The 23,107-nt window shown below is 65.2% G+C and overlaps 2 protein-coding genes across 16 annotated transcripts; one reads left to right on the top strand and one right to left on the bottom strand.

Annotated features, from left to right (window-relative positions):
• Window positions 1-1,829: 1,829 nt before the first annotated feature.
• Window positions 1,830-6,160, top strand: LRRC71 (leucine rich repeat containing 71). Of its 15 annotated transcripts, XM_075133393.1 has the most exons (16): window positions 1,835-1,860; window positions 2,713-2,818; window positions 2,905-3,021; window positions 3,146-3,277; window positions 3,459-3,534; window positions 3,648-3,722; window positions 3,835-3,903; window positions 4,014-4,173; window positions 4,249-4,332; window positions 4,409-4,495; window positions 4,604-4,714; window positions 4,813-4,852; window positions 4,935-5,002; window positions 5,087-5,195; window positions 5,295-5,410; window positions 5,554-5,808. In XM_075133393.1, the coding sequence occupies exons 2-16, from the start codon at window positions 2,722-2,724 to the stop codon at window positions 5,668-5,670; spliced, it is 1,458 nt and encodes a 485-aa protein (XP_074989494.1). In that variant the 5' UTR covers window positions 1,835-1,860; window positions 2,713-2,721; the 3' UTR covers window positions 5,671-5,808. The 15 variants fall into 15 exon arrangements, with proteins under 15 accessions (XP_074989491.1, XP_074989494.1, XP_074989492.1 ...); XM_075133390.1 differs by having other exon boundaries at window positions 1,830-1,860; window positions 4,935-5,195; XM_075133391.1 differs by having other exon boundaries at window positions 1,835-1,902; window positions 4,935-5,195.
• A 139-nt stretch (window positions 6,161-6,299) lies between these two features.
• Window positions 6,300-22,853, bottom strand: ARHGEF11 (Rho guanine nucleotide exchange factor 11). Its single transcript, XM_075175917.1, has 38 exons — window positions 22,815-22,853; window positions 22,516-22,714; window positions 21,951-22,129; window positions 21,750-21,821; window positions 21,410-21,529; window positions 21,109-21,163; window positions 20,953-21,029; window positions 20,353-20,478; window positions 20,103-20,177; window positions 19,722-19,823; window positions 19,180-19,278; window positions 18,570-18,612; window positions 17,994-18,090; window positions 17,772-17,894; window positions 17,442-17,465; window positions 16,850-16,994; window positions 16,490-16,583; window positions 14,251-14,280; window positions 13,739-13,865; window positions 13,426-13,605; window positions 12,982-13,029; window positions 12,283-12,470; window positions 12,031-12,177; window positions 11,483-11,562; window positions 11,159-11,284; window positions 10,949-11,066; window positions 10,462-10,640; window positions 10,297-10,372; window positions 9,886-10,053; window positions 9,641-9,728; window positions 9,422-9,523; window positions 9,119-9,201; window positions 8,797-9,027; window positions 8,395-8,664; window positions 7,331-7,423; window positions 6,897-7,099; window positions 6,559-6,745; window positions 6,300-6,471 (listed from the first exon to the last, which is right to left on the bottom strand). The coding sequence occupies exons 1-38, from the start codon at window positions 22,851-22,853 to the stop codon at window positions 6,422-6,424; spliced, it is 4,443 nt and encodes a 1,480-aa protein (XP_075032018.1). The 3' UTR covers window positions 6,300-6,421.
• Window positions 22,854-23,107: the final 254 nt, after the last annotated feature.

A 23,107-nucleotide genomic window follows, 5' to 3' on the forward strand; every position in this document is an offset into this window, starting at 1 on the left:
TCCCCGTGGTCAAAGAAGCCCCAATTTTGCCGATGGCACCAGCCCCTGAGCCACGTGTTGATCCGATGAGTTTTCCTGTTCCCTTCAGTATTCCTCCCTGCCACTGAAGGGATCGAGGAAAACACCACCTGTGCTCCCGATCCTCCCACCAGTCGCCCCAGTGCCCTGAAGTCCCTTTTGATCCCTTCGGGACTTCTCTCTGCACCCTCCTCACTGCCAGCCTGTATAACCAGTAGCGGGTAGTGATCGGAGCCCTGTACCAGACTGGGGAGCTTCCTAGTAATGTCCTTCACCCGGGCCCCAGGGAGGCAGCAGACTTCCCTGTGGGATGGGTCTGGCCAGCAAATTGGGCCCTCCGTCCCCCTCAGAAGGGAATCACCTAGGACAATTACCCTCCTTTTTTTCTTAGCGGAGGCAGTCGTAATGCGTGGGGCTGGCTGCCTCGCCTCGGGCACCCCCCTGGGTGGGCCTTCATCTGCATCCTCGTTTGTCTGGCCCTCTAGATCCAGAGCCCCATATCTGTTGTGTAAGGGCAACTGGGAAGGCTGGGGTGAGGGAGGCTGGGCGGGGGTTCGCCTGGTGCCCTGAGCAGGGACCTGTGTCCATTCCCCTCCATCGCCTGGGTCCCCTCCTTCTGCCTGGCAGCAAGAGGGCAGGGGTTCCTCCGCTTCTTGTGGAGCCTCCATGTGCTGCCCTTGCCTCAGGGACGGCAGGGTGCGGCTCCGCCGATCCATCTCCCTCTCACACTCCTGAACGTCTCCACCTTCAGCTCTGCCACAGGCTGAGCAGATCATCCGCCTGGTCACCGCGCACACAGGCGTCGTCTCTGCTGCCCGCCGGTACCAGGGACAGGCTCGGGCACTCCCTGCAGCCGGAGGCCTGGACAGATGGGTGTTTGCGTGGGGGCTCCGTCTGGGTCGCCACGTTTCTCCTGGCGATGGCTTTCGGCCGAGTGGTTGCCATGGCCAGGTCCTCTTCTGGGAGGGCGACGACCACGAGTTGAGCCTCTAGAGCCTGGAGGGGGGGGGGGGGGGGGGGTCCGCCCTGCCGGCGCAAACAGCCGCGCCGCGCCCGGGGCTGCTCTTGTACCCGAGGGGGTTTGGCCGCCGTCCCTCCCGCCCCCGCCCACGCTGAGTCAGAGCCGCCGCTCGTCCGGAGCTCGGAGCTCGCTGCGCCGGCTCGGGGGGGGGGGCTGGGGCACCCGCTCGCTCCCTGCGCTTCTGCCTTCGCGGCTTTTGCCGCGGTTTTGCCGCTTCCCCCCCCCCCCCCCCCGTGCTTCCCTCATACCCATCGCTTTTTAATTCTCCTTTCTAGGCCAACTTTTATTCTTTCGGTGTCTTTCTTAAATTAATCCTTGTTCTTTCCTTAGTGCCCTCGATTTAAAATTTGCGTTCTGCGTCTCTGCTGTAGTTTGCTGTCCCTGTTTCATCCGCTTTTCCCTTTACTTCCCGAATGCTCGTCGCATTTCAAGTTTCTCCCCATGCCTGAGTGCTCCCAGCGTCCCTGCCCAGTGCCCGGCCCCTCCATCCACAGGCAGCGGTGCTGGCGCCCCCGCCCCTTTCCGCGCCGGCCCCGCCCCTTTCCGCGCCGGCCCCGCCCCTTTCCGCGCCGGCCCTGCCACTTTTTCCGCGCCGGCCCCGCCCCTTTCCGCGCCGGCCCCGCCCCTTTCCGCACCAGCCCCGCCTCTTCTTTGCCACCCCGCCCCTTCCAGGCTGACCCCGCCCTTTCCGCGCCAGCCCCGCCTTCCCACTGCCGGCCCCGCCCCACGCAGGCCGGCCCCGCCCAGCGCAGGCGCGGCAGCGCCCCGAAGCCCCGCCCCTCGCGTTGCGCGTTGGGGACGGGCAGAGCCGGAGGACGGAGGTTACCGCCGGCCCGGGGACCGCCCCCCCCCCCCGCACCCCCGTAGGCCCCCGGGCCTGGGACCCCCCCCCCGGGAGACCCCCGTAGGGACCCCCATGGGTCCTCGTCCGGCCCTGGGACCCCCCCCGTACCCCTATGGGGCCTCCTCCGCCCCGGGGACCCCCCTCACCGCCACAGGGCCACGAAGCCTGGGACCCCCCCAGGGAGGCCTCCATAGGGACCCCCATAGGGTCCCCCAGCCCTGGGAGCCCTCTCACGTACATAGGGACCCCCATAGGGCCCCCTCAGCCCTGGGACCCCCCCAGGAAGACCTCCGTAGGGACCCACATGGGGCCCACCCAACCCTGGGACCCTCCCTCACCCCAGGGAGACCTCCATAGAGCCCCCACAGGGCCCCCTGCCACTGGGCCACCCTTTCCCCTTGCAGGGACCCCCATAGGGACCCCACAGCCAAGAGACCCCCCTCATAGGGCCCCTTGTCCCTGGGACCCCCCTCACCCACATAGGGATCCCCATAGGGCCCCCAGCCCTGGGACCCCAGTAGGGCCCTGGGACCCCCCACCCAGCATAGGGACACCCATAGGCCCCCCCCCAGCCCTGAGATCCCCCCAGGGAGGCCTCCATAGGGCCCCTTGTTCCTGGGACCTCCCTCACCCACATAGGGATCCCCATAGGGTCCCCAACCCTGGGACCCCCATAGGGCCCTGGGATCCCCAGTCACCCGCATAGGGACCCCACTGAGACCCCCTGGCCCAGGGATGCGGGGGGTCTGGGTGCCAGGCAGGGCCAGCGCTGGGGCCGGTGGGTGCGGGGGGGGGCACTGAGCCCCCTCCCCCCGGGTGCCCCCCCCAGCTGCGGGCAATGAGGCGGCGGGGGGAGCGGGCGCCCAGGGAGAAGGTGGCGGCGGCTGTGGAGGAGGAGATGAAGAGCGCAGGGAGGAAGGCCGAGCAGGGCGCAGGTGAGCCCCCGGCCCTGACAGGGGTGGGGGGAGCTTGCGGGGGTCCCCCTTATGTCCCCCCCCACTGCTGCCTGCCCTGCCCACAGAGGAGTACCAGTGCACCGGCCTCCTGGAGCAGGACTTCCCTGAGCTCTGTGCCCGGGCTGGCATCGCCGGCGTCCCCAAAGTCACCCTCCGGCCAGCCCCGAGCTTCCCTGCGGATGGTGAGCGGAGCCGAGGGACATCGGGGTGCGGGGGGGGAAGAGCTGTGTGTCTGTGGGGTCCCTCCCGGGGGAGCGCAGGGCTGCTGGCAGCACCCCCAGACCCACCCTCGTCCCCGTCCCGCAGAGGAGCCGGCCGAGCCGACGCTGACGGAGACCCTGGCCCGCATCGAGCGCAAGTACAGCTACTTCCAGCCCTGCATCCAGGTGGAGAGGGAGCATGAGGACCCCCGGAGCGTCCGCGCCGTCTTCCTGCGAGGTGGGTCCTGGGGAGCCCCAGGGTCCCCCCTGGCACCCAGCGATGAGAACCCCCTGGAAATCAGCCTGTGGGATCCCCCCCCCAGCCGTGCCAGCGCTCTCAGGAGGGGGGAGGCCACATTTTGGGGACTCTTTCCCCCCCCCATCCCGTCACGCGGCCTTGACCTCCCTGTCTCCGGCAGGCTGGAAGATCGAGGAGGACGTGCTGGGGGTCCTGAGCCAGTGCCTGCCCACCCTGGCCAGCCTGCAGGCAGTGCAGTGAGTGCGGGCAGGGAGGGGGGCGCAGGCAGCCCCCCCACCCCCACCACCCCGAGATGCCAGCGCGTCCCCTCCCCGGCAGCGGGTCCTGATGCCGCTCTGTCCTCCCACAGCCTCTGGAAGGTCGGGCTGACGGAGCGGCTGCTCCCGGCGCTGGTGGCGTTGCTGGCACGCTGCCCCCGCCTCCGGTACGCGGCCGATCGAGGGGTGCTCCCTCGTTATCGCTAATTGAGGCCAAATATTAGGAACGGGGGTGCCAGGGAGGATCGTTAATGCCGGCTGGGGGGGGTTCCTCCGCAGGATGCTCAGCCTGGAGGGGAACCCCTTGCCCGAGCCCGCCTTTCACATGCTGATGGGGAGCGACAGCACGTGAGTCGGAGCTGGGCCGAGCCCCCCACGGGACCCCCGCCGGGTCCCCAGCCGCAGGCAGCCCCTGGGTGCAGGCAGCAAAGCCCAGGCCCGCGCTGCCCGTCCCGCAGGCTGGCCCACCTCTCGCTGCGCAACAACGGCATCGGGGACGAGGCCGCCCGGCTCATCGGGCAGAGCCTTTCCACCCTCAGCTCCTCCAACCGCAGCCTGGTCTCGCTCGTCCTCAGCTTCAACCGCATTTCGGACCTGGGAGCCGGCTACATCGCCCAGGTGGGCAGCGGGAGGGCGTGGGGGTCAGCTGGGTGCCCAGCACCCCAGCACCCATCCCATCCCTTGGCCCTCCAGGGCTTGCGCTTGAACCGTTCCCTGCTCTCCCTGTCCCTGGCGAACAACGACATCGGCGACGCGGGGGCCATCAGGCTCGCCGAGGTGGGTGCCCCCCATCTTTTGCGGGGTTGCGGCTCGGGCCAGATCCTGCCCTGACCCCAGCCCCGCTGCCGGCCAGGTCCTGGGGCCGTTCGCGCTGACGCACGCCGAAGTGGTGGAGCGGAGGCGGCTGCTTTTGGCGGAGGCGCTGGGATGGTCCCACGCGGTGAGACCCCCGCTCCCCGGTTTGCGGGAGACAAGTTCCCTCCCCACCTCCGGGAAAGGTCGGAGGCTTCCGGGGCGCTGCCGGCACCCTGAGCGCCCTCTCCCCCAGACCCCAAAAGAGATGGAGGGTCACAGCGAGCGTCCCTCCAGCCGGCGCAGCAGCGCGGTCCCCGACAAGCTGCCCCCAGCCAAGCACGGCAAAACCCCCGCCAAGAAGAGGGTGAGGAGGCGTGCCTCAGTTTCCCCACCCTTCCAGCTTTGCGGTGCACAGTGGGGGGGAGGCAGGGGGTCCGCAAGCCGCTGCCCCGTCCATTGCAGGAACCGCTGCGGAAGGAGGAGGCCAGGCAGCCCAAGAAGCGTGAGTGAGGGTCCGACGGGCTGGGGGGGGACGGGGGGGCCATGCCTGGCTTAGCTCCCTCCCTGCTCTTCCCTCCCGGCAGTGCTGGAGCCGAGAGCTGCCCACGGCAGAGACGCGAAACCGAGCAGCCAGGAGAAGCTGAGCTCGGAGGTGGGGGGACACCGGGGGGCAGGGTGGGGAGGGGGGGCCCGACTCTGGGGTCCCCCACGCCCTCCGGGCCCCCCCTGTGTCCAGGCGCTGGATCCGGCTGAGCCGTCGCACCCGCTGCTGGAGGAGGCCAGGCAGCACCGGGACAGCGTCGTCCTGCCGGGAAACCGGGCGCTCCTCAACCTCAACCTGACCCGTGAGCGAGGGTGGGTGGGTGGGTGGGTGGGTGGCTTGTCCCCACCGCCCCCCCCCACAACAACCGTTTGTCCCCGACCCCCCCCCCCTCCCTCCACAGACAACCACATCACCGAGCGGGGCCTCGGCGCGTTCCTGGCGGCGCTGGAGGGGCAGCAGCGGGAGAAGAAGCCAAAGGTGCCGGGGCAGCAGGGGCTGCTGCGCCTCTCCCTGGAGGTGAGCAGGCCGGCGTCACCGTGGGGCCGGCGTCGCCGTGGGGCCGGCGTCGCCGTGGGGCCGGTGTCACCGTGGGGCCGGCGTCGCCGTGGGGCCGGCGTCGCCGTGGGGCTGGCAGCGCCTGACACCCCACTTCCCCGCAGAAGAACCGCATCCCTCCCACCAGCCCGGCCTTCGCGCGGCTCCGGGAACTGCTGCCACTGCGGGACCCCCTCCCCAAAGCTCAGGGCCAGCAGGAGGAGCAGGAATTGGGCAGCTAGCCGGCCCCCCCGAGGAGCCGCGCGGGCGGAGGAGAGCTCGCTGCTTGTCTTTTCTTTTTTTTTTTAAAAAAAAAAAAAAAGAAATCAAAACCTTTACCATGGAAAGGAAGAAAATAAACCAGATGATACAGCGTCGAACAGCAACTGGTCAGTCTTGGCTCTATTATATATAATATATATATCAGACACCCCAGCGCTGGCCTCGCCGCGACACCTGGGAGGGGGAGAAGGGATTGGGGGGGGGGGAGCGGAGGTGGGACGCGCCCCGGCCGTCACCCCGGCTCCCCGGCCGCCCCCTTGGGTCACCGATTGTCACCGGCGGCAGCCAGGGAGAAGAGCCCGGTGCTCGGGGCGTCCCCGCTGCCCCCCTGTCCCCGGCTGCCGGCCGGGGGGGCCGGCGGTGGTTATTTACAGGAGGGGTGCACGTACGTACATATTTATAGGCGGGGGGGAGCGGGGAGGGGGCCGCAGCACGGAGAGGAACAGAACAAAGTGCATTTATACAGACTAGATCCAGCTCTCACGGCCGGGGGGGGCGCGGGGGGGGCCGAGCCGGGGCTGCCATGCGAAGGGGTGAGGGGGGGGACCCGGCTGCCGGCCCCACCGGATCGTGCTCCCTCCTTCCAGCCGAAGCCCCCGGCAGTTTGGGGAGAGGCTTCCACGGCTGCCGGGATGGGGGACGGGGGCGCGGAGGGGCAGCACCCCGGCTTTGAGCGACTCTAGGGGGGAGACCCCCCCCTCCCCACTGCGGCTAAAGGCCGGTGTCGCGAGCGGGGTCCTCGGCGAGGGGGGCTCTGGAGCCTGGAAAAGATGGGGAGAAGGGGGTGAGGGGGACGGGGAGGGGCGAGGGGATGGGGGGGGCCGAGCACTGCACGGCGTGGGTCTTACCTGGGGCGTTGGTGGCAGGGCCATGCAGGCTCCGGAGGGCGCGGGACAGGGGGCTGTCACCGTCGGGGCTGGGGGGCCGCTGGGACCACCCGTCCGTCTCTGGGGCTGAGCCCCCCAGGGGGGTGACGTCGGCCGAGGAGCTGCGCCCCAGGGACCGCAGCAGCTCCCGGTGGGCTGTTTCGACAGCCTGGAGGGTGCCGGGGAGAAAGGGTGCCACGTCAGAGGGGTGGGCGCAGGTTTGGGGTCGAGACCCATGTCCCCCACCCTCCATGACACCCTGATGGGACCCCCCCGTCCCCCGTCCCTCCGGCTTTCCCCAATTTGGGGGGGGGGCTCACTTTCAGCCTGTTGAGCTTTAGCGTCAGCTGCTCGATGGTGCGGAAGATGAGGTCCATGTCGCGGAGGGGAGCTGGGGGGTCCGGGGACCCCTCGGCGGGGCTGGGACGGGTGGGTGCCTCCTGCGGGGAGCCCCGCGGGGGGCTGGGGTCCGGGGCCGTGGGCTGGGGGGGTCCCGTGGGCATGCTGACGTAGAAGTAGTTGCCTGAAGAGGGGATGAGCAGCGTTAGCGTGGCAGGGGCCTGCTCGGGTGGGTGTTGGTGGCCCCCCCCCGGGGGGGGTTTTGCTGCCCGAGTCCCCCTTAGAGGACACGGCTCCCCTCGAGGGACGTGGGGGCATCCCCTTTGGGGCGAAATGGGAACGTGGCCCCCCCGGGGACACGGGGACATGGGGACACTCTGCCAGGTCTGGGGAGGGGATGGGGGGGGCTCTTTACCATCTACATTAGCTCCGCCTCCTTCCTGCAGCTCAGTTTCTGATTGGCTGCTGCCTGGCGAGGGCGTGGCCTCCTTAGCACCCTCTGCCTGGGCTGTGCACCCCGAAAAGAGAGGGGGGAGGGAGAGGGAAGGGGTGAGCAGGCCCCGCCACCGGCACCCCATCACCGGCACCCACCACCAGCACCCAACAGCATCCCGCCACCAGCACCCCAATACGGCATCCACCAGCACCCATCACCAGCACCCCCATACAGCATCCACCAGCACCCATCACCAGCACCCCAATACGGCATCCACCAGCACCCATCACCAGCACCCCAATACGGCATCCACCAGCACCCATCACCAGCACCCCAATACGGCATCCACCAGCATCCGCCACCAGCACCCCAATACAGCATCCACCAGCACCCATCACCAGCACCCCAATACGGCATCCACCAGCACCCATCACCAGCACCCCAATACGGCATCCACCAGCACCCACCACCAGCACCCCAATACGGCATCCACCAGCACCCATCACCAGCACCCCAATACAGCATCCACCAGCACCCATCACCAGCACCCCAATACCAGCATCCACCAGCACCCACCACCAGCACCCCAATACCAGCATCCACCAGCACCCACCACCAGCACCCCAATACCAGCATCCACCAGCACCCACCACCAGCACCCCAATACCGGCATCCACCAGCACCCATCACCAGCACCCCAATACCAGCACCCATCAGCACCCACCACCAGCACCCCAATATGGCGTCCACCAGCACCCACCACCAGCACCCCAATACCAGCACCCACCAGCACCCCATCACCGGCACCCGTCAGAGCCCCCACTCCCCTGGGGGGGGTGCACACAGGGGGTGGGTTCACCTGCACCCCTCGGCCCCCCGTGCAAGCCCCCAGCTCCCATCCAGCGAAGCTCACGCAGGCAAGCGGGGAGGGAGACCCCAAAATCCCAGCCAGGGGCAGGTCAGGGAGAGGAGAGGGGTCCCCAGCACCCGCCCCCCCCCCCCCCCCCCCACCTGGCCGAGGACCCTCGCCGCCGCCCCTCTACCTTTTCGGACGACTTTGTAGCTGCTCGGCTCCTCGGCGGCCGCACCCGTCTCGCCCGGCTCCTCCCGGCTTGACCGTGGCTTCGCGTCCTCGGCGGCGCTCGGGGGCTCTGCCAGCACCTCCTGGGAGGCCGAATCCTGACTGGAGAGCACCGAGTCCCAGGCCTGGCCAGCACCCCCGATGACCGACGGCGTGGGCGTCAGGTCGTCCTCGGGCTCCGCATCCCGGCAGGGCAGAAGCCTCCGTAGGATCAGGAGCCGCAGGTTCTCCACTGGGATGGGGGGCGTGGAGGAAGGAGGGGGGGGGGGGAAGAAGCCGTTTTGGGCTTCAGCTCCCCCGAGGAGAGGCTGGCATCGCTGGGGGGGGGGGGGGTCTCCCCGCCGGAGCCCCCCGCCGCACTCACCATCCTCCAGCGCCGCCTCGGCCAGCCCCTCCGCGCCGAGGGGCCCCGGGAGCGGCAGGCGCGTGGGGGGCCCCGGCCGTTCGGCCGGGAAGGCGTCAGCCGCCTCCGCGCCCGTGGGCAGGGGGGCTGCGGGCAGCTCTTCCTCCTCTTCCTCCACCTCGCTGCTCACCGGCTCCTCCAGCAGCGCCGGGGGCTTCTCCCTGCCCAGGAGCGCGGTGGGATTGTCGTCGGCTGCGGGGAGAAGGGGAGAGCTCAGACCCAGGCCCTGAAAAGACGGGCAGGGTGCAGGCAGCGAGCGGCAGGCAGGGCCGGGGGAGCTCACCGGAGGAGCCGTCCTCTGCCTCTGCTCCAGAGCTGGCGCCTCGGGACAGGACGGGGGAGACGTCGGGGTCCTGTAACACCAGGCTGCGAGGACGGGGACGGCGCGTTAGGCGAGAGGCAGGAGCCAGGGGCGCGGGGGCAGCACCGACCCCCGGGCAGACGCTGCCGAAGCCCCCTCAGAAGGTGCCAGGCGCCCTGGCAGCCACCCCCAGGTCCCCAGTGACCTGTCCCTATCCCAACTGCCCTCCAGCAGCCTGCTGGCCTCATCCCCCAGCGCCCACCAGCACGGGACTGGGCTGCTCACCCGGTGGGTGCTGCACGCATGGGCTCCGGCGTCCGGCGCTTGGGGGGGAAGGTGGCATTCCTCGTGGCACTCTGCACCGCCTCTTCCAGCAGTTCCATCCACCTGCCCGGCCGAGAGCCCCTCGTCAGCTCCCCGGGGGGGGCTGCTGCCCCCCAGAGAAGCCCCCGCCCCGGGCAGGCGCTGCCCACGGCTGCCAGGACCCATCCCACCGAGCCTTACGCGTTTTTCTCGGAGGACGTCAGTGCCACCAGCTCATAGATCTGGGGTCCCAACTCCGACGTGCAGATGATGAAGAGGGCTCGTTTATCTACGTGGGATGACCAAGAGTGATGAGGAAGGTCAGAGCACGGTGAGGGCTTTAACCCAACGCACTGGCACGGCTGTCACCAGCAGTGGGACGTGGCCGGAGGACAAGCAGTCCTCGCTGCCAGCCCCCGTGGCTTCTCCCTGGCCTTTCTCCCTACCTGTGGCTACGGAGCGGATGAGCACGGAGTTGAGCTTGAGGACGGGGCTGAAGGTCTGCTTGTTGTCCGAAGAGCCCAGCGCCGTCTTGCTGTGGCACTTGAGCACCAGTTTCTCATCCTGTTTCTGCAGCAGCACCAAGAGGTCCTCGAGGAGCAGCACGTGCAGGTCTGGGGTGGGAGAGGAGACAGAGCTGAGGCTCAGCCAGGGATGCGATCGAAAGCCGGGTGGAAGCTCCCTCCTTGCAGCCAGGAGGGACCCGATGGCCCGGCGGATGCGGCAAAGGGGGGCTAAAGGGGTCCCTGTAATGCCGCTGGGGCTGGAAGTAAAATGCCCATGTCCTGGGGGATGCTGAGGATGGAGGGGGAGGTCTCCCAGTGCTCCCAGTACCGGGCGGTGGGGAAGGTTCGTACCCACAGTCTTGTCCTTGCCGATGCGCCAGGTGAGCGGCCCTTCGTGGATCATGCGCCGGGAGGTGAGGTCCAGGCTCTGCGGGAAGCCGAGGGTGGTGGTGAGCGGGGGCCGGGGCCAGGCAGACCCCCGCCAGCCCCTCGCTGATGCCCGGGAGCTGGAGCTACCTTGAACTCGGCAGCCAGCGGGTTGCTGGTCCTCTCCAGCGAGGTGGCATCCAGGCGTTTCTGGTAGCCCTCCAGCCGGTGCCGGTTCTCCGCTCGCTTCACCGCCTCGTTCACGTACTTGAGGATGTCCCGGCACTGGTCCCGGGCTCGGCACAGCTTGTCGTGCTCCGAGGTGCCGGCTGGGATGGCAGGGAGGTGGGAGTGGGTCAGCAGCACCCGGAGGAGACGGGGCTGTGACAGGCTCCCAGCCGCATCCCGAGCACAAAACGCCGCTGGCCCGGAGCTCCTGACCGACAAGAGGGAGATTTTCCCACCCCCAGGACCCCCCCACGTCCTTTCCACCGCCCTGGGATTTTGCTCTGGATGGCAACAGAGAGCCCCAGGGTAGAAAGCAATCGCCTCCAGCCAGCCGAAGGACGTGCTGGAGATGGGAGCACGCAGCCGAGTGACCCTGGGGACCGGCCCCCGGTGCCCCCCCAGCCCCTACCCTCGGTGTGCTTGATGATGTTCTCCAGCAGCAGCGGGTACTTGGTCAGGCGCTGCATTTCGGAGATAATCAAGTCCTTGAGCTGCAGGCGCCGGCACTGCGGGTTGCTTTCTGCTTCCTAGGGCGAGGAAAGAGGATGAAAACCCCGAGGTGGGATCAGGGGAAGCCAGGGGAGCGCCGGGGTGAGGAACAGCCCGGAGAGGGACAAACCTGCATGAAGATCTGGAAACGGGTCTCCTTGCGCTGCTTGGTTTTGATCAGCTCTAGGGCGATGGATTGGTAAGAGCAGAAGTCAGCAGCGACCTGCTGGATTTCCTCTTTGGCCAGGCCGTCAAACTGGGGGGGTGCAGGGGAGAATTGGGCTCAGGCACCCCCCAGGCTTGGCCCTGAGCCCCGAGTCTCCCCAAGCTCGACCGCTCTAAGCGCAGCCGTGACAGTGGGGTCACCTCTACCTCCCCTAAAAGATGTCAAGCCCTCCACGCTGGAGGACAAGAAGATGTCCCTGGTGGCTCTACCACCCCTGTCCCCCCTTACCCGAGACAGCATGAGATCCCCAATTTCTTTGATGATTGGTCCTTCTTCCCGGAGCTTCTTCATGGATTCGGAGAGAGAATCTGAATGAGGATGTGAGAGACAGACAGGGCTCACGTGAACGGGGTGCTGGGGCCACCCACCAGTCGTCTGTGCAAGCACCCAGAGGGTCCCTGCCCCAGAGGGTCCCTGCCGGCTCTCCGGCACGGGTGCAGATGGGCTTCGATTGCTGCCGTCACGGACGCGGTGTGTCACGGAGTGTGACACCAAAAGCGTGTCCTGCAAGCGTGCTATGCCAAGGGCTGGTACAGACCAGGCGTCCCAGACACGGGCATTGGCAGAGCCCGGAAAAAACAGGCTCTGGATTGCTCCCAGGAGAGGGAAAGGAGAGGTCGGAGCGGCAAGACGGCACGATGCCATCAGGGCTGGTCCAAATGGTGGGTGACCACGCAGGAGCCCCGGGCAGCCGTGGGCCACGTGGGCCACCCTCTGCTCCCGCTGCAGGGGGGTATTTCCAGGAGAGAGCAGGATCCCAGCAGGAAGAGGCTTACTGTGGATTTCTATCAGGTCAGGGAGGTTGGGGAAGAGGAGTGCCAGCTCTTCCCGGGACAGCAGGCTCTCCTTCTTCATCCGTTGATAGAAGAGGAGGTCGAGGACTCGGAGGATGCGGAGGTGAGACCCTTCGGTGGCAAAGAGCTCTGTGCGAAAAGCACAGGGGTGGAGAAGTGTTCAGGGGAGCCCTGCGGTGCTGGGGCGCGCTGCTGGGGGGTCCCTCGCGTCCCTGGGATGCCCATGCTCCTTACCGTTGATCACCTCTTGCCGATCGATCTCCTTCTGCGGCAGGTTGGCCACCAGCTCCCGGCTGACCGTGTGCTGCCAGTTCTGGGAGTCCAGCTCGGGCTCCAGGTCGGAGAGCTGGCCCTGCTCGTCCTCCAGGAGATGAGGCAGGAAGGGATCCACGCCGAAACCCAGATTGGGCGACTCGATGCTCCTGGGGAGGGTGAAAGGCGGCGGTGGGAGTACTCTGCAGCCACCCGCATCCAGCCAGCCCACCCCGCAGCGCTCCCAGTACAGCCAATATCTACCTGGGCCCTATTTCGGCTTGAACCCGGGGCCTTCAGCACAAGAAGTACAAGCCTCTGACTCTTGAGCTAAAAGACTAGGTCCCCCAGCAGACATCTATATAGGTCCTTTAAGCTCCTGCGTGAGACACAAGGGAACAGAGGTGCCCCCTCGCCCCAGGAGGATGGAGAACTAAGAGGGGACGCCCTCCCGGGGCAGCCCTGGGCATCGCCTCCCCTTGTGCTCTGTCAAGGCTCGCTTACGGGGAGGGAAAAGCTAGGAAGGCACAGATGGAGCCCCTCTGACCCCCAAAGCAGGGGCACAGCCCCGGCACACCCCTACAGTGACCCTCCTGTTCTGAAGGCAAACCGGGCCCCGGGACCCCGGCCGGCTCGGGGCGGCGCGGTAGAGACGGCAGAGACCGAGGCTGGGCCACTCACCTGCGTCCCATCTTCGGCGTGTACGGGGGGGTGGGATTTTCCAGCGACCTGGGGAGGAATGGGAAAGTCACCCTGGTGTCCTGATGTCCTGGCCAACCCCCTCCTCCCATCGCTGCACCCCGTGGGGCAGCACCCAGCAGCGTTTCCAGACGTGGGTCCGGTGCTACTGGCTGCGAGAGGGGTTTGGGGCACAAATGGGGATTAAAGCCAAATTCTCTTTGTTTTCCCCGGGCCAGGAGGCTCTGCAGGCAGCTGGGCCCCAGGTCTGCACGGCTGGGGCTTGGTCTCGACCCACAGGCTTAGCAAAAGCTTTCCCAAGAGACAGCGTCTCAGTCCAAGGGGTTCAGCTTTCAGACCCCCGGCTGTCCCAGCCCCCCTTTGAAGCCAAACATTCCCAGGGGAATCCAGGTCCGCCCTGCCCGGGGCTCGGACGGCGTCTCCTACCTTGTGGACAGGCTGGAAGCAGAAGACGATGCCGACTGATGAAGCCTCGTGGCCTCGGCTGCGGCATCCATATCCACATCGCTACGGGACCGAGGCACGTTTTCTGCTTTCCGGGATTTCTTCATCTCCTCCCGGCCCTTCAAGCTCTCCGAGCGGCCCAGCTTGATCTCAGCGCGGGATCTGCACCAGGGAGACAAAGCCGAGAACAGGCTGAGCCTGACGGGACAGGCAGAGACGTCCCCACGCACGCAAACCCACCAAAAAGCGCCGTGGGAGCCCCGAGAGCTGCCCCCCATGCGTCCCCCTGCCCTACCCATCCGACTCCAGCAGGTCCTCGGGAAAGCTGCCGGTGGAGAGACGCTGGGTGCCGGGCTCCTGGCTCTCGTAATGCTGGTTGTTCTCAAAGTGCTGGATGATGTTCCTCACATTGCCGGGTTTGACTGCTGGGGCGAAAGCAAGGAAGCAACCCCGGTGAGAGCGGGCTGTGCGCGGCTGGGCAGGAGGGGCTGGTGCTGCCGCCCGCCCCGCGGCACCGCAGCCTCGGCCGTCTGCCCGGCGGAGCCCCGTCCAGCTCGGGCTGCGGAGGCGAAGGCGCCGGCGGCACCGCGAGCGCTCACCGAAGGGGCTGCCGGCTCCCTCCGGGAGATGTGCCGAGCGGGTGCCCGCACCCGGGATGCCCGAGCAGGGCAGCCCTCCTCCCGGACCCCATGGCACCCATCCGAGCCCAGCCCAACACCCGGTGCAACAACGCTGGGGTAGCTCGGGGGGGACAAAATAAAACTAAGGACATGAGGTGAATGCCAAACAAAAGAAGAGGCCTTTTACCTTCCACAGGGGACAAAGGGACATGAAATGCTGAAAGGAAAAAAAACAAATGAGATGTCAAATCAATCCTGCATTTCAGCAACGAAGGAGGCAACGAGGGAAGGTGGGAGCTAACGGCATGAGAACTCAAAGCAGAAGGGGAGGAAGAGGAACACGGGCACACACGTGTGCACTCACACACGTGTGCACTCACACGTGTACACACACACGTGTACACTCACACACACGTGTACACTCACACACACGTGTACACACACATGTACACTCACACACGTGTACACACACGTACACTCACACACACATGTGTGCACTCACACACACGTGTACACTCACACACGTGTACACTCACACACACGTACACACACACACGTACACTCACACACGTGTACACTCACTCACACGTGTACACTCACACACACGTACACACACACACGTACACTCACACACGTGTACACTCACTCACACACGTACACTCACACACACGTACACTCACACACACATGTACACTCACAGACACGTACACTCACACACGTGTACACTCACTCACACATGTACACTCACTCACACACGTGTACACTCACACACACACGTGTACACTCACACACATGTACACTCACACACATGTACACTCACACACACACGTGTACACTCACACACACACGTGTACACTCACACACGTGTACACTCACACACGTGTACACTCACTCACACGTGTACACTCACTCACACACGTGTACACACACGTGTACACTCACACACGTACACTCACACACGTGTACACTCACACACACGTACACTCACACACACGTACACTCACACACGTGTACACTCACACACGTGTACACTCACACACACGTACACTCACACACACGTACACTCACACACGTACACTCACACACACACACGTGTACACACACGTGTACACTCACACACGTACACACACGTGTACACTCACACACACGTACACTCACACACGTGTACACTCACACACGTGTACACTCACACACACGTACACTCACACACGTACACTCACACACACACGTGTACACACACGTGTACACTCACACACACGTACACACACGTGTACACTCACACACACGTACACTCACACACACACGTACACTCACACACACGTACGCTCACGTACACTCACACACGTGTACACTCACACACACGTACACTCACACACACGTACACTCACACACACGTACACTCACACACACACACGTGTACACACACGTGTACACTCACACACGTACACACACGTGTACACTCACACACACGTACACTCACACACGTGTACACTCACACACGTGTACACTCACACACACGTACACTCACACACGTACACTCACACACACACGTGTACACACACGTGTACACTCACACACACGTACACACACGTACACTCACACACACGTACACTCACACACACACGTACACTCACACACACGTACGCTCACACACACTCACACACGTGTACACACACATGTACACACACATGTACACTCACACACGTGTACACTCACACACACTCACACACACGTGTACACACACGTACACTCACACACACGTACACTCTCACACACGTACACTCACACACGTGTACACTCACACACACTCACACACACGTGTACACTCACACACACGTACACTCACACACACTCACACACGTGTACACTCACACACACATGTACACTCACACACACTCACACACGTGTACACACACATGTACACACACATGTACACTCACACACACTCACACACACGTGTACACTCACACACACGTACACTCACACACACTCACACACGTGTACACTCACACACACATGTACACTCACACACACTCACACACGTGTACACACACATGTACACACACATGTACACTCACACACACTCACACACGTGTACACTCACACACACATGTACACTCACACACGTGTACACACACGTGTAGATTCACACACAGGGTTGGCTACGTAAGACAAATCTGGGGGGAGGGCTCTGCACCTTCCCACCCCCCCAGCCCTCGGGAGCACGGACGGTTCACACAACAGGTTTCCAACGAGCGGCTGGCGGAGCAGGGGGTGACTGATGAGAAACGCCTGCTACCGGGTGAACTGGGGTCCCGCGGGTGCCAAAGGCCACCCGACGGCCCCGGGCACGCCGACGGCTGCAGATCTCCTCCAGCAGCAGGGAGGCAGGCGGGTACGGCACCCCAGAAGGTCCCGATACTCACTGCTCTGGGAGATTTTGGGCTTCCCGATGTACTTGAGGATGGGGTTGCGCTTCTTGTCTTCCATGGCATCCTTGTCCTTCTTCGTGCTGCTGCTCTGTTGGGACACCCGAAAAGAGCGCTGATAAAAACCCGGGCCCCGAGGGTGTCCCCAGCCTTCCCCGTGCTGCCTGAACGCTGCGGCATGAGCCGTCGGGGAAGGGACGGGGCCGGGATCCGGCTCTGCCCTGGCACTAAGTGGCTCTCCGAGGCATGGGGGGAGACGGGGATCTCTGGAGAACCCCCCCCCCGGGTCGCCTCAAAAGATCCAGCAGCGAAAGCCTGGTCCCAAGGCAGAGGAGCGGCTGCCAGCAAGCCACCCACCTTCTTGGTCTTGGGGAAGAAGGGCAGCCACTTGTCCCTGTCTGGGAGGGACTGGGACTTCTCGCTGGTGCCGGCCACCCGGGGCTCCCGGCTGCGGATGCCTGTGTGGTTCATATACGTGCTGAGGGCAAAGGCCATGGGGGAGCTGGAAGAGAGGAGAGCGTGAGGCTGGAGATCCGACACCAGGACAAGGGCACTGCGGCCAGGGGAGACAACGCGGGAGGCCGGGACATCCCGCGGGGCTCCGGGGGGAGAGAGGGTCCATCCCTCCCCGGGCAGGAGAGGATGCCCGGGTGGGGAGGCAGGCAAGTGAGAAGGGAGGAAAGGCAAGAAGCAGTTCAAGAGGGGGAGCGGGGGTGGCAGGGGCTGGCAGGGGGCCGCACCCGGCACAGCAGGACCCCGAGGTAAGTGTTCACCCTCCCCCAGGGCCGGCCGGAGAGCCCACAGGGATACGCCTGGCACGGGGAGAGGGTGCCAGAGGTCGGCACGGGAAGGGGATGCTCCCGCGACTCCTCTCCTTGTGCCTCCTCAGCTAACAACCGTAAGGCAGTCGCATCCGGATGCGCTCCCCCTGCGCCCCCGGGCCACTCACCTCCTGTCCTCTTCGTATTTTGACCTGGAGAGAGAGATGGGGAGGGATAAAAGAGCTTGTTTGGAACAGGCTCCTCTACTCAGCCCCCAGGCAAGGCGCTCGCAGCACCGAGCCCTCCAGCCCACCGTGCCCCCTGCCCCTCACCGCACCCAGCGCCTGCTCCAAACTCTCCTTCCCACCTCCAACAGCAAACGTGTGGATCAAGCAGGATCAAGGAGCAGAGCTAAGCCTGTGTCCGATCTCCTTCCCCACGTCCTCGCCCCAAATCCAGGCAGACAGGCGCTCCCCCACGAGCAGGGCAGGGAGCCTCCGCAGCAGCCCGGCACTCACAGTATGTCGCCCAGCTGGGCCAGCTGCTTCTCGGCCACTTGCCGCTCCTTCTGGGGGTCCCCGTCCAGGTCCAAGAGGTCGTTCTCCCCGTACAGACTCCCCAGGCCCATGGTGCGCTTTGTTCTGCGGAGGACAAGGGTCAGGGCCACGAGCCCGGGCACCGGCCACCCGCACGGGCAGGAGCCCGTCGAGCTCTGCGGGGCACCCGGGCAGCTGCGTTACCTGTAGTCCTGGATCTGCTCCTGTATCTCTGGCATCACCATCTCCTGAGCTTCAAAGAGGGCGGCTCGGACATCGTCCCCATTCCGCAGGCGAGTCTCTGGGGATGGGAGAGGAGAATTGGTGTCACCAACCGTGCTCAGCATGCAAGGAAGGACACAAGGGATCTTCTGGCAGCCTCAGGCCCTTGGGCAGAGCGGGGCAGGCAGGGAGACCGCAGAGCCTCTCTGCTGGCCTCCCCCTGCCAGAGCACGGCCCCCCTTGCCGCTTGGTTTCCAGGATGGGACAACCTGTCTCCTATTTTGCACACCCAGGCTGAGACACCTGCCCATAACAAGACCCCCGGGACCACCGGGACCGAGCTGGGGAAGAACTCAGGAACCCCAGTCCCAAACCTCGGCACACGCTCTCTAAAAGGGCAACAGGCAGAGTCCTGCAGAAGTCCTTTGGGATCCTGATTTGGCATCCTAACAAACAGCGTTTGTTCAGGGCGAAGGTGCCGGCGACGCCAGCCGTGGAGACCGCGGGTGCTGCGGCAGGCGCTGGCCGCGGCACATGACCCCGGAGCCCCTCACTCACCGATCTCGGCCAGGAGCTGCTCAGACACCTTCACTCGGAGAGGCTGGGGAGGGAAGGCAGAAGAGAAGAATGGCTCAGCACCGGTTTTCACTTTCCCCGTGCAGCGAGCAGGGCTGGAAGGAGCTGGGGATACGGCGCGCACACGCCAGAGCCACGCTCAAGCCAGCGTGGAGAGGGTGCCCTGCACCCCTGCACCATCGCCCCACGGCAGTTTCTGCAGCCAGAGAGGTGAGAGCTCACACCAAGTGCCCAGTGCTCATCCCAGCACCCAACACACCCCCCCTCCGGAGCAGCGCAATGGGACCCCGCTCCCTCCGAGGGGGCACCGGGCCCCAGGAGCACTAACGGGAGCCAGGACCCTCCTCTCCTGCCTGCGCCGAGCTTCCAGGCACCGGGGCAGCTGCAATTGTGCAACGCGTGGGTACGCGCCTTACGCAACCGCTTGCACCGATGCGGAGGAACCAGCGGCAACAAAGCAACGTCAGTGGCAAAAACACCACTAAAAAAGCGTCCCCATGCAAGGGACGCGACACCCAACGCTGGCTTTCCAGCTGATCCCCCGCAGGGACAAGCACTCCTCTGCAGGCTCACAGCCGAGTCCTGCCCTTACCGCGTTCCTGTCCAAGAAGGTGTTCCAGATGTCCTTCCCCAAAACCCGGGAATCCTTGGCGGTCGTCTGCTGGCAAACGTCCGTGCATAAGTAGAAGAGCTGCAAGAAGGGGAGAGCGGAGGTGGGCAGCGAAGGCGGAGGAAGGTTTAGAAACAAGGAGGTGAAAGGCTCGGTAAAGCGGCGCCCGTAACGGCCATGAAACAGGAAACGATCACCGGGGTCTGGGGAGGGCAGCACCCCACCGTGCCACGCCTGGGAGGAAGGGGAGGAAGCGTAACCCTCCGCTGGGTTTCCCCTCTCACGTGCTGTGGGAACCACTGGCTGGCAGCTGCCTGCAGCAGGCAGCCGGAGACCAGGGGGGTGCAGGCAGCTGCCTTACCCTCAGGCAGCCTCCAGCAGAAGGGTAACACAAAGCTTGGCGGACGGGCTCAGCAAACCAGCACCACCCTGCGCGCAGCCGGAGGAGGGGACGGTGCCAAATACGCCGCCCCGTCTGCATCCCCCCCCCCCACCCCGCTCGGTGCCTGCGTCGGGTCCCTTACCAGGGGGCTGGGATCTGCCTGGGAGAAGATATAGCGCAAGAAGACCCCCAGATGCGCCGGCCGGGATTTCAGCTTGCCCAGGTCCTGGAAGAGGGAGTCGCACTGCGCAGAGAAGGGACCAGAGGAGAAAGAGCCGGTTAGGAAGGAAAGGAATTAACTCCTCCGGATCAGGCCCGTCCCACAGCTCAGCACCGGGGTAAATCTCCAGCTCCCACATCCCCTTCCTCACCCCAGCCGGGCGCTCGCCTCCCCCGGGCCAGCCCGTCCCTGGATGTCCCCCGGGAGGATTTCTAAATGCCACCAGATGCCAGGGCAAGGGACCCATGTGGGAGGACCCTAAGGAGAAGAGACAAAAGCCAAGAATACTTTGGACACCGTTACCTCGTTATTGAAATATCCTGGGTCGTAATCCTCCTCCGGCCCGATGATGAGGGGTCGTCCTGCCCGGTCCAACCCCTGCCAGGGAGAGGGGACAGAGTTAGGAGCCAGGCGCCCGGCTTTGGGGGGACGCCTTCGCCCTCCCGGCAGCACCCACCCCGCCAGCTCCCGAGGGAGGCTTGGACCACGTCTGATGGGACCAAGCACCCATCGGACGCCCCGGCCGTGCAGCGGGACCCCCCACCCAGCCCACCTGCTCGAAGGGGGTGTCGGAGCCCTGCCGGCGATGGTGCTGGAAGAGGCGGGCGGTGATGACCGGGGAGGTTCGCGGGCTGTCCAGGCCGTGGTCGGAGAGGACGGAGTTGCGGTTCAGGGAGATCTGCTCGGGACGGCAGCGCAGGCGTCAGGGGACACGGGGACAGCCAGGGTCCACGCCGGGGGGTGACGCCGCGGCTCACCCACCCGGCAGAAGCACTCGGGGCCATCTCAAGAGCAGTTTCCAGGTCAGAGACCATAAAGGGAGATGGGCCCAGGGAACTTGGAAACCACAAAAACCCTCCAGGGCCATCAGAAAAACTTTAAGATTAGGACCACAAGCTAGAAACTTCGGGGTACCCTTCATTTTGGGGCAGTCATGCCAGGCTAAGCATTACAAGCCCAAGAAATTCAGAGCCAAGACCGCATTACAAGAAATTCAGCTTCTTCAGATAGCAAACAAATAATTACGATTGCAACGGCAGGTCCTCGACTCCTAAGGAGGCACAGACCCGTCCACCCGGGCTCTTCTCCCCACTCCCAGGGCCCAGCAGAAGTTGGGGTGGGCTCCCCATGGCCGCAGTAGCCCCGCTCTCACCTCACTCACGGAGGGGAACCGCTCCGTCCCGGACTCCAACCCACTGTCACCGTCCTGCGAGTCCAGGGAGAGGCGTCCTGGGAGCAGAGGAGAGACTGACCCGTGTGTTCAGGAGACGGGGACGCGGGGACGGTCCGAGCCGCCAGCACAACTCACCTTCCATCACCCTGAAACCGGCCAAGCCGGAGTCGCCGCACAGCTGCCCCGAATCCTGCAACAGGAGGAGGTGTGTTGGACCGGTGGGATGTCCCCCGGCACCTGGGGACACCCGGCCGCGGGGCCAGGGACGGGCCAGCCGCAGCAGCTCCCACTGCAGCGGGTTTTGGAAACCAGGGATGACTCCACCGCTGTGCCCACCGCCTCGGGAGGGTCTCCCCAAGCTCCAGCCAGGCTCAGAGGGAAGCCAGGAAGAAGGCAGGATCCCTGAAGCGGGGGTAACCCCACTAATTTCACGTACCAAGGAGCCACCGGTCTCCTGGAGGATTTTGAGCTGCAGCTGGCTGACCCGCCGGCGCGCTCCCTCGATCTGCTCCTCCACCGCGGTGGCAGGGTTTCGGCTGTACGCCTCGTAGAAGCGCTGAGCGGAGAGATGAGAGGGGACGCTGACACCGGCCCCAATTCCTTAAGTCCCGTCCCGCTGCCCACGAGGAAACGGGGCTGAGCAGGTCGGTGGGACGATGGGCTGAAGCAAGTCACTGTGTGCTGCAAGGGCCGGGAAGCCAGGACGGCACCGGGGCAGCACCGAGGGCTGCTCCGCTGCGGCTCCGCAGAAGAAAAGAGCCGTGCCACCGCCGTACCTGTAACTCTGCCTCCTCCTGCCGCAGCATGTTCCGGAGAATCTGCGTCGCGTGCTTCTGGACTTCGGGATCCTGCAATTTCAGATGGATGCAAAGAAGGCTGAGCTCTGCCTCCCTCCCGCCCGCCGCGTCGGGCGGTGGGGGGACGGAGCAGGGCGGCAGCGTGGACGGCGGGGTGGGAGCACCGCCCGGTTCTTCTACCTGCAGGGGCTTGGGGTCGGTGATGCGCTGCGGTGGAGGGAGCGGCGGTGGGGGAGGCGGTGGGGGACAGGCGGGGGTGATGCGGGGAGCCCCCGCCATGCTCACATCTTGCTGAGAACTGGAGAGCCCCACCGAAGGAGGGGGAGAGCCCAGGAGGGTCAGAGCGACGTAGGCACCGGCTGGAAAAATTTGGGAGTGGGGAAGGGAGAAAGACTTCCATTATTCACTCTCTCAGGCTAAAACATCCGATGGGCATCACGGCATCGGGGTGGGCACGTCCGTGTCCCTGTAAGCAGCAAGGCCACCTCTGCTGGTAGGTGCCCTGCTCCACCCTGCAAACACTCACTGGACCCAGACAGGTTTTCCCATCTTTTCCCAAGAATCAACACCTGCCCTTGGGTGGGATCCTCCCGGGCTGGGGAGGAACGAGGTGCCCCTCTCCACGCTGCAAGGCTCGTGAGCGAGGCTGTAAACACTGATTTGTCATTTTAGGACCCTGCTACGGGGTAGACCATCACCCAGTGGGTGCAAGAAGTGGGGGCTGGCTGCCACCAATCTCCCTAACAGCCCGACGGAAACCTGCTCCTGCACACCCGCGCTGCCTCCTCCCGTTTCACCCGCAGCAGCCCAGGCAGGATGGAGCGGGGCGGCCGGGCAGGGCAGCCGGGGTGAGAAGGAGCCACGGCAGCTCCCTGGCCGTACTCACACTTGATTAACTTCACCACTTCGAGGTGAGAGCTGTTGGTCACCATCGTGCCGTTCACCTGGGAGAGGAGAGAGGGGGTCAGACGGGCTGGCGAGGGGGGGAGCGGGGCGCGCGGCCCCGCACGGAGAAGCAGCAGGGATGCTGCTGGGGATGCTCACCTTGACTATCCGGTCCCCCTCCTGCACCCCGGCTCTCATGGCCGCCCCCCCTGCGACACAGGGAGGAGAGACAGGCGTCAGGAGGGCCGGAGGGGCAGCAGACGGAGCCAGGGGCTCCCCTCCCGCCGGTCCCAGATCGTCCTGGCACAGTCTGTGCAGCTACCGTCCTGCCGGGGGGGGACACGGGGACCACCAGGCACATATTCCCCACAAGACAAGGCTGGCGACCAAGCCTTGGGTGCTTTAGGCACAACACCCAGCACACATTCAGCTCATGGCTCGTCCAGACAAGC

Source organism: Calonectris borealis, chromosome 29 (assembly GCF_964195595.1).
Source record: "Calonectris borealis chromosome 29, bCalBor7.hap1.2, whole genome shotgun sequence".
NCBI lineage: Eukaryota > Metazoa > Chordata > Aves > Procellariiformes > Procellariidae > Calonectris > Calonectris borealis.

Coding starts and splice junctions, on each gene's coding strand:
- LRRC71 (XM_075133379.1), top strand. CDS start 2,722: ATGAGGCGGCGGGGGGAGCGGGCGCCCAGGGAGAAGGTGGCGGCGGCT. Junction 3,278..3,458: donor CCGCGCCGTCTTCCTGCGAG/GTGGGTCCTGGG, acceptor TGTCTCCGGCAG/GCTGGAAGATCGAGGAGGAC. Junction 5,206..5,294: donor AACCTGACCCGTGAGCGAGG/GTGGGTGGGTGG, acceptor CTCCCTCCACAG/ACAACCACATCACCGAGCGG.
- ARHGEF11 (XM_075175917.1), bottom strand. CDS start 22,853: ATGAGAGCCGGGGTGCAGGAGGGGGACCGGATAGTCAAG. Junction 13,866..14,250: donor CCCTTTGTCCCCTGTGGAAG/GTAAAAGGCCTC, acceptor TCGCCCCAGCAG/TCAAACCCGGCAATGTGAGG. Junction 9,524..9,640: donor ACGTCCTCCGAGAAAAACGC/GTAAGGCTCGGT, acceptor TCGGCCGGGCAG/GTGGATGGAACTGCTGGAAG.